Source organism: Clarias gariepinus, chromosome 11 (genome assembly GCF_024256425.1).
Source record: "Clarias gariepinus isolate MV-2021 ecotype Netherlands chromosome 11, CGAR_prim_01v2, whole genome shotgun sequence".
In the NCBI taxonomy this organism is placed as follows: Eukaryota; Metazoa; Chordata; class Actinopteri; order Siluriformes; family Clariidae; genus Clarias; species Clarias gariepinus.
In genome coordinates, this window is record NC_071110.1 from 14,585,474 (window position 1) to 14,595,271 (window position 9,798).

At 36.4% G+C, this 9,798-nt stretch overlaps 1 protein-coding gene across 1 annotated transcript; it reads right to left on the reverse strand.

Moving 5' to 3' along the window:
- Nucleotides 1–2,606: 2,606 nt before the first annotated feature.
- LOC128533363 (E3 ubiquitin-protein ligase TRIM50-like) lies at nt 2,607–8,881 on the reverse strand. Its single transcript, XM_053507608.1, has 6 exons — nt 8,039–8,881; nt 7,108–7,203; nt 6,767–6,997; nt 6,181–6,203; nt 4,214–4,344; nt 2,607–3,351 (listed from the first exon to the last, which is right to left on the reverse strand). Exons 1-6 carry the CDS (start codon nt 8,444–8,446, stop codon nt 2,783–2,785), a joined length of 1,458 nt encoding a protein of 485 aa, XP_053363583.1. The 5' UTR covers nt 8,447–8,881; the 3' UTR covers nt 2,607–2,782.
- Nucleotides 8,882–9,798: the final 917 nt, after the last annotated feature.

Below are 9,798 nucleotides of genomic sequence, written 5' to 3' on the forward strand. Positions count from 1 at the left end.
CCAGCAATTGAGAAACTCTGATTGAATCAAGCAGAGATCAACTCAGTTTGTGACTGGGCTTTCTCAACCTTAATAGGACATATTACGTTAACATCAAAGCCTGTTCCCCTGAACTTCATGGATGTTATTTAATTTTTATTCATTTGTTAAAAATGTGAAAAAATTAATATCATAACATATCTGTATATATTATGTAATAATATGTAGTACATCAGTAATACCTGTACTGTATATATTACTATACAAAGTCGGGCAAAAAATATAGAATGATGTATACTTTATTAATAATATTATAATAGTGTTATCATATTATAAATCTGTAACTAATAGCATATGTAGTGTGTATACTTTTTATGCTCACTTTGTACAGTATATATAGAAGTATAGTATATAGTATAGTATATATGGTAGTGGCACACACATATATGGTGCCACAGCACAGATTAATATCCAGCAGTTGTATAAATAGAATCATTCTGTCTTACATAAACATGAGAGAGAAAAAATATATATATAAATCAAATATATTATTTTCATTGATACTCTCTTTATTGTCCGTGTCTTTGTGCTTTGGAACTTTGATGCTCTGTACTGGTCATACAATCACCAAGGAGACGAGCTGAGGCGTTGTCATAGTATTGCCATAGCAACACCTCTAGCTTGTTGGAGGCCAGTGATCCATTATTCCCACCGAGCGAGTGAGTGGGTGGAGAAAGGGGAGGGCAGAGGAGGCAGAGCTCTGGGCCTCAGGGAAAGGTCTCACTTGTTCTGTTAATATATTGATTGGCGTTTTATTCAATACATCTCACTGAAGTGCCGTGTATTTGCTCTTTTGTTTCATCCAGATGAATCCTCTATTACTTTTCTCCACTTGGAGTTAATGCATAAAAAATAGCCTGTTAGAGAGAGAGAGAGAGAATGTTGTCTAGGGAAGGTGTATAATGAGAAGGGAACTCATCCTGTGCAGTGAGCGTGGTTAATAAATTGCTAATCAGCCAGGAGTGAACACACACACACATACTGTATATTTTCATCTTATCAGTGATTCAGATGCCTTGGATTTGAGCGATTTATTACTGAAGAGCAACAAACATGAACATGACAGAGGCTCTACAGCAAATCTAACTTAGCAGTTGCTTCACACCTGAGATGTTTTGTTGGACATTTATATGCCGTATTCACTCTTGAGATTCGAATTCGATTAATTCTAAACAGACTTTATAGCTCACACAGAATGCTGGTTGGTTCTGCTGTACAATGATAGGTGGTTGTGTAACAGCAAGGCGTTTTCTTGTGCCATGCAGCTACACCAACACTGCCATCTAGTGGTCAATCACAGCCAGTGCGGGTTAAGAATACAGCATGTCAGTTACCATGTAGGAAAAACTGAAAAGTTCCTAACCCTAAAAATACTTTCTACTTAAACATCAGTGTGACATATAATCTGTTAGAGGAAATTAATATTGTTAATAGCGAGAAAAATGCTAATAATGCAAAGAAGACACTTCTCACCCATTTTATTTGAAAAAAAAAAAATTATAATATATATAATTAACCAATAAATGCATAATCATTGCATTTAAAACTTGTGTTACTAAGATACTACAAAATATTAAACTATATATATATATATATATATATATATATATATATATATATTTTTTTTTTTTTTTTTTTTTTTAACATAACCCTCTATACTGTAGTTAACCGTAATATACTGTAAGTCATGAGAGCTCCAGGGTCCGGGTTCGATTCCTGGCCAGGCTCGATTCCCATCTCTGTGTCTATGGAGTTTGCATGTTCTCCCCGTGCTTGGTGGGTTTTCTCAGGGTACTCCGGTTTCCTCCCACAGTTCAAAGTCCGGTCCATATGCAGGTTAGGCTAATTGGCGTTCCCAAATTGACAATGGTGTGCGTTAATGAGTGTGTGTGTGTGCCCTGCAATGGATTGGCACCCTGTCCAGGTGTACCCTGCCTCGTGCTTTAAGGCTCTTGGGATAGGCTCTAGGTCCCCATGACCCTGAATACAGGATAAAGCGTTATAAAAGATGAGTAAGTGAGTGAGTGAGTGAGTGAGTGAGTAGTAGCTTCCACTTTACATTCACATTATAATGATTACATGAATATAATGTTAATCAAATACACTTTTTGAAATTGTATTAAATTTGTGTCCCTGCTGATTAAGGAAATTCTGTTAAAGGATGTTTAGGGTATTTTTTTTTTTCAATCCTACTTGCAATACTCATTTACTCTCACTTACACATTTTCGATAAATGTTTATTCTGTAGAGGGTCGCAGGGGACCTGAAGCTTATCCCTGGGGACTCGAAGCATGAGGTCAGGGAAAGCCCTGGATGGGGTATCAGTCTATGATAGGGCACTTCAATAATATAATACATTGTTCCTCACTACATGCTGTACCAAAAATGAAAATAAATTAATAAATTGTGGGCAAATAGATTTTAAAAATGCATTAATTATTATACAATTTCTATATTTATTTGTTTTGTTTTAATGCATTGGTTAGTTGCTTTGTTTGTTTGTTATCTAAATAAACTTAATTAATTAATGTTCATGTTTGATGTCAATGAATTTGGCCAGGCCGATGTGTAGATATTCCCATGCCTGATGCTGTGATTAGAGGCTGCTCAACAAACATGAACACCCAGCAGTTAATGAAAATAATATAGGAATAAAATTTTCTCTATTTCGTCCTAAATTAACACTATACTTTCAGTAAACTAACCATACAGATTTATCGCCATGACCATTATTGCTTCTAGGCTAATCTCCAGAGGTTTCAGTGATTGGTCGTGGCAGTGAGATAGGCAGCTTGTTTGCCCCACGCTCATTCCAACACACATCAAACAGTGGGTAGACCTTCCCCTGAAGCTCAGTCTGATAAGAATAAATGAATCCGAGCTCATCCGGACTGTCTGCGTTATAGAACGTCACCTCTCCTCTGTCATAGTTCAGGAAAACCCCCAGACGGCGTGGTTGTCTTATAAGGGGCAGAGTGACTCGAGGAGTGGTGAAAGCCTCATACATTCTGCCCTCCTTCAGCCCAATCAGCCACACTCCACCCTCAGGACTCTTGGGTAGCTTACTCTTGCGGCAAGCAGTCCCTTTGATCAACCCCATCCTCCATTTTGTTTTCTCTCCCACCTGGACCTCCCAGTAGTGCTTGCCTGAGGAAAAGCCGCGGTTGGCCAGCACACAGTAGCTGTAGCTGAAACGCTCAGGATTGTTGGGTAGGCGGTTGACGAGGACTCCACACTCCACACTGGTGTGGTCTTGACTTAGCTGCAACATGGGGTGAGCTGTGAGAGGGTCAAACTTCAGACTTTCAGGAGCTGTGAAAATGGGTAGAGGATTTATATTTAATATTTGAGCATTGTATTGAATTCTCACTTCCATGTCAGTATCAATCCTGGGCAGACACCTCAATAACATGATGCTCAGTGGTCCCTTTCTAGTCATGGATGGTGTAAAGTAGTGCTGACATGTTATGCATGTCAAACAAATGGCCTGTATCTGAAGAATTCAATAACTAAAGGAACAAAATGGCACTGACGGAATATATGCACATCTACTCTTGCTTACTCAAGCAATCATCAAATTAGGTAAAAAAAAGGGGGGGGGTGCACAATGGGGGGGGGGGGGGGATTATTGCCTTGTTATAAACCAATCCCAACTATTTTTCCAGAAAGACTGGAAGACTTTTGCAGCTGTGCCTCATCCACGTCAAGGTTCAAAGAGTTGTATGTACTGAGATGCTGCTCTGCTTAACACAGCTGTGCAGAATGTCTGTTTGTGTTACTGTAGCCTTCTGGTCAACTTGAAATAGTCTGGCCATATTTTTCTGACCTCTCTCATGACTGCCCACGAAAATGCTAGTCACTGTTTTTTCGGAACTGTTCTTTACAAACAATTAAAACTGTTGTATATAAAATTCTCAGCAGATCGGCAGTTTCTAATATACTCCTTAAGATTTCATTTTTTCCCCATTTGATGTAAAAATTAACTAATTATTATGACCTGTTTTTTTGTTGTTATTATTATTGTTATTATTGTTATTATTTTCCTTTGTAAGTTATTCACATTTAGCAAGCTATAATTATAATAAAAATATGGTTATGTTTACTAGAAAATGTTAATAAGAATTTGTATTTGGATAATTGCTGATTTTCAACATTAATTGAATCCACTCTTTACCTGGTAAAACTCTTCTGTGTAATCTCTTCCACACGGTCATTTTTATATCACTGTGATTGAAGCCTGGGTTAAAGCTGATGGAGCTGTAGGTTCTCTCCTCTCTCTGTTCTCTCTGCTGGCCTTCTCGAAATCTGAAACGTCACATGAAACTTTGAGTATAGCATAGGATAGTTCTTGGATCACGGAAGAAGAGCCAGAATATGATCAATAAAATGTTAAATGACTGTTTAGTGCATGGTGATTTTATATGGTGATATACACTACCGTTCAAAAGTTTGTGGTCAATTTTTAACTCCATGATTGTTCCTGATTTTTATTTCTTTCTACATTGTAAAGAAATGCTGAAGGTGTCCAAAAATGCATTAATCTCCTTTGAACAGTTAATATTGAGATGTGTCTGCTACTTATGCTCTGTAAAGACTTCATAACGCCTCTAATCTGAGGTGCTGTTAATTGGTCATTTTTCAGGCTGATAACTCTAAATGAACTTCTCGTCTGCGGCAGAGGTAGGTTTTGGTCTCGCCCTCCTGGGACGGCCTTCATGAGAGCCAGTTTCATTATGGTGCTTGACGGATTTTGCAAATGCACTTGACAATACTGTTCTTGCAAGAACTATTACAGAAAGGCTGACCTCTGTGTCTTAAAATAACAACTAACTGTTGTTTTTCTTGTTGTTATGTAATTACTTAATTCCATGTGTGTTATTTTATAGTTTTGAAATCCCTAGTATTGTTGTAGAATGTAGAAAATAAATCACACAGTTCCTGGCCTGGCCTACAAACTCCCCAGATCCCAGTCTGATCAAGCACCCAAAGGATCCTCTGCCTACATCCCATAGCCAGACACCAAAGCACACCCCAGAGGCCCAGCGGAGTCATGCCCTAAGGTACTGTATGAGGAACCCAAACAATACTGGTCACTTTTTGCGTCGTAAAAATTATATGGCTAATCTGTTTACTCCATCCCTCCATCTAAGACCATTTGTATAACCGTGGTATGACCTAAGGATTCAAGATACATTATTCATCCCCATGGGGAAATTCACAAGATCTAGCAGTCCATAGATAGTTACATGTAGAAAACAAGAAAAGTAAAAACAATGTCAATTATCATCATATTAATAACAACAACAACAACAATAATAATAATAATAATAATAATAATTATTATTATTATTATTATTATTATTATTATTATCTGATCTATAATATAATGCAATCTACTATATAGTATAAGATACAAGTAATATTGCAGGGTAGAGCCACCATGGAGTGGCATTGTTTAACCAGCATGTTAAACAATTTTAAGCATTTTTGCACACTGTGAACTCGAACTTCAACCTTGCACATTATCTTGCCAATAACTGGACATGGTTCTACACTGCACTACATTACAATTTAAAATATTTCATTTTACTATATATATTTTTCTATTTTTATTAAATATAAATATATATATTTTATACTATTTTACAATAATACTATTTTATTTTTCATTATCTTATTGCTTGTATATTATGTAAATTTAAAAGTTTTTTATAACTTTCTTTTGAACCCTCTTTTGTAACACAACTCAACAGCAGTTGTAAAAGCATTTCACTTCATATCATACTGTGTATGACTGTGTATGTGATGAATAAAATTTGAATTTGATGTCCCATGGATGCTCAGGCAGACTGAGATCTAGGAAATTACCATTGACTTTTTTTCAGCAATTTGTGCTACATTGGCTTTTCTATGGAATTGGACCAGACAGACTGACTTTTGCTCCCCATATCCGTGAGTGGACATGATCCTGTCACCAGTTATAACCTATATTACCACTAGTATATAATTGATAACTGGTGATAAGGTTATTTCCATGGGATGGTCTGTATATACAGTAATGTATATAAAGCGGGATGTAGATAACGGATATAATGGATATAATGTAATTCATATACAGATGTAAATGAATGTGTTGCTTACCTTGGGGCAATGGAGCCATATTTCTGAAAAATAAAAACACAAATACAAGGCAGTGAATGAATATTACTTTTATTAAGTAAAATAAAGATGAACGCATGAAATGAATGAAATGATGTGTTAAAAAATCTATCATAACATATTAAGCAAAAATGCCTAATGAATATTTATGTACATATACAGTAAAAATTTTTGAATGTTAAATACTGTCTTATCAGTACTGGGGAAATAATGGATTTTGTACTAGATAATGAGATTAAAATATTTACTAAACCCACACTACGAATTTCTTCATTGTAGTTATGCGATATCTGTTGCATACATAAAACTTTATCTCTCCAGTAAACTAATACTGTAACATGGTTCCTGAATGACTTCATTGTATAAATACACTTAGAGTATCAAGGTTTTAAAGCTTACATTGACTACAGAGTATAATACTGCATGATTTAAAAAAAAAAAAAAAGAATTATAAATTATAAAGAGTGCTAGTATAGGATCAGGTTTTCACTTATCCATAGTGATACTGTGACCTTTTTTGTGATTGTTATGAACAGCTTCATGGGCGGTTTTATGAAAATTCACTCACAGTGATGAAGTCCAGATGGCTCTCATTGCTCAGGGCCTCCAGGGTGGCCTCGGCCTCCTGAAACTTGGCCAGCAGTTGGCTCATGTGATCAGCCTGGGTCTGGATGGAGGAGATGAGAGTAGAGGCAGTGTTCTCCACCTTCTTCATAAAGCTAGCCTCCTCAAGCTCCATACAGTGTCGCAATTCCCCAAACTCTTTCCGCACCACCCATTTAAGCACATCCGACTCATTCTACAGGCATTCATACAAATCAGAAATAGGTTATTAGATCATAGAAGTATTTCATTTTTTAATCACATATCAGACCTATACCCAACCCTAACATAATCGAGTTTACTTACTGTAATGCGAGACTTGTTGTAGGCCATTTTACAAATCTGCTCTTCCAGTTTTCGCTTTTGTGTCTGAAAGTTAGTCACCAGACAGGAAATGTCCTCCTGAGGAAAGGAGAAAAAAATCTCCAATGCATTATATTGGATACTTACTTTCATTACTTTTCTTTTTCCAAATTCAAAACGTGTGTTCAATAGTGTTTTTTGATGCAGACTGATTATGAAAGGAAATTAAATTGTGCTCTTGAAAATCCAATTACAGCAGAAACAATGATTCACCAGTAGGATACACTGAAGGAAGTATAATTTTATTCCCCAGCACACAACAACAAAGTCCAAAAAACCTAAAAGCCAGAATTCAGACTTCCTTTCGATATTTTTATTTATTTTTTAACTTCATGCAGGCCAATAATTGACCCTTTTTTTTTGGCCAGTTCCCCAATAAGTTTAATAAATCCCCCAGTAAGTTTTTGTGCATCTTTAATGCACAGAGGCCTTTTAAAATGTACTATTTTTTCTAAACAAATGGTATGATGTTTTACATTGGTAGTACATGAGTTAATCACACATTCTTAAGATAATCTAAATGCTTTTTATAAAAAAATATATTACCATTCCATTATTTAATAAGTGTCCTCTGAGTGGCTTTTTGGATCCTTCCAGTTGTTTTTCAAAAATTTATTTGAAGATTGAGAGGGTTATAGTAACACAAATGTTTCTTATACTGCAACAATTTTTTTGTTCATTTGTCTAATGTTACTTGTTTAATTTAGAGATACAGAGGCAATTGATGCTTTTTTTGCACTAAATATTTAGGAATCTTTTGATCGTCCTCTTACCTTATATTCACAATAAGTGTTAAACATTTGGAATTTCTTGGGTAACATAATGATACCTTATTGTTGAAAATTAATTGGCTTAAATACTAAGAATATTTTACCTTCATTCGGCTGTAGACGCTGCTGATTGGGGTAACCTTGTGCGCCCGGTGGCTTCCTATGCTTCCACATAGTCCGCAAATCAGTGTCTGATCTTCCTCACAGTACAGGCTAAGCGGGTTATGGTGTTGATTGCATGTCTCTGGAGGGCCTTGACCTGGTTCACTAATCTCCCGTAAGGCATCCACTATGCGTGCCAGTGCCACATTAGGTGGAGGTCTGTCTCCATCCACAGCACAGCGACACACGGGACACTGGAGCTGCCCCAGAGGATCCATGTCCAAAGAGCGCACACAGCTGCGGCAGTACGAGTGGCCACACTGCAACATAAGTGGCTCAGAGAAGACCTCCAGACACACGGGACAGCGAAGTTGCTCCTCTAACGACTCCAGACTGCTTCGTCTGGCCATCTGACAAAGAGATGACCTTAAATTCTTAAAATATATGTAACAGGAGGCTTGGTCTTGTCCAGCACAACTGCATTGATGGCTGTTTTTTTTTTTTTTTTTGGTAGCCTTGCCAACCTGGTTCTTTGGTGATGTTCCTCAAAGCAGTTACAGACACTAGGTGCTTTTCTGCATATGGTATGATGTTTTACACAAGAAAAAACCCTTTTAGATAAGAGCTGCTCTTACCTCTTTTTTTTTTTTTTTTTTTACGTAGCCTCAGCTAATGGTTCTAGTGCTACTCTGAGTCAGGATCAGCTTCAACTCCATGCCAACATGGGTCACCTTCAGTGATTGTAACTGTATCAGCCACTGTTTGTTAACACAGTAGTGTAAACTCCTGACTGTGCAATCATGTGATTCTTATCAGAAGGAAGGGAGATTAAATGACTAAAATAGCTTTTTTTTTGTTTGCAATTACCTTTTAAACACTGCACATGATTCCCTCAAGCCTTGTTTCTGGCATTACATGCCTAAATGTACAGTGTGGATGTTACTTCACTTATTACTTATTTATTTGTAAGTTTTAGGGTTTCACCACCTAGTACTCTCTTTATTTATTTTTTTTTCTTTTATTTTTTTTTTGGGTTTTGCTCACATCATGCTCTATTATTGTTTTTTCACAATAACCTAGAAAGCTCCCCCAAAAAACAGAAAGGACAGAACATTAACATGTTTTGGGTTGATTTTGTTTTTGATTTATAGTAATTCCAGAGGAAAAGATTCACAGCAAACAGATCAACTCAATACACTTGGCCGACGAACACTGAAGGCGAGTTCACATCCTGGCGTATTACAAAATTGCTAATAATGTTTTTACTTCTTGTTCTAGTTTTAGAAATTAAGGAACATTTAAAAAGAATGCCTAAGAAAAGCTATGCATGTCTTCAAAAGGAAAGAAAAATGTTTTCCAAATTGTAAAACAAACATATTTGGTCGACAGGGGGCAGCATTTAATTTTTTTTATATGATTTGCTAAAAACTGGTGACAAATTTTATATCCCTGGGTTACTGTCATCCTTTTTGTTGCCATCCTTCTTGCTACATTATACTGATTATACCAATTTTAATCTATTAAATACTGGCATGATGGCAAATTGCGTAGCACTGCTACCTCAAAGGATTTAGTCCTTAGATTATTCTTAGTTTAAAACATGCCAAAATCTGAACTGTCTACACAAAGTTGTCCGTGAAGGTATGTGCATAGTACCCTGTAATAAACATCCAGTTTTTGCATCCAGTGTTTCCAGAGCAAGGTCTGGATTTATCACAACCATGATCAGGAAACAGCAGAAATAATATATTAATCATCAAAA

What these genes read in the sequence shown, in the direction of transcription:
- LOC128533363 (XM_053507608.1), bottom strand. Translation starts at nt 8,446, where the DNA reads ATGGCCAGACGAAGCAGTCTGGAGTCGTTAGAGGAGCAACTTCGCTGT. An exon ending in GCCATCTGGACTTCATCACT is followed by an intron (nt 6,204 to 6,766) that starts GTGAGTGAATTT and finishes TTTATTTTTCAG; the next exon opens with AAATATGGCTCCATTGCCCC. An exon ending in TATGGCTCCATTGCCCCAAG is followed by an intron (nt 4,345 to 6,180) that starts GTAAGCAACACA and finishes GTGACGTTTCAG; the next exon opens with ATTTCGAGAAGGCCAGCAGA.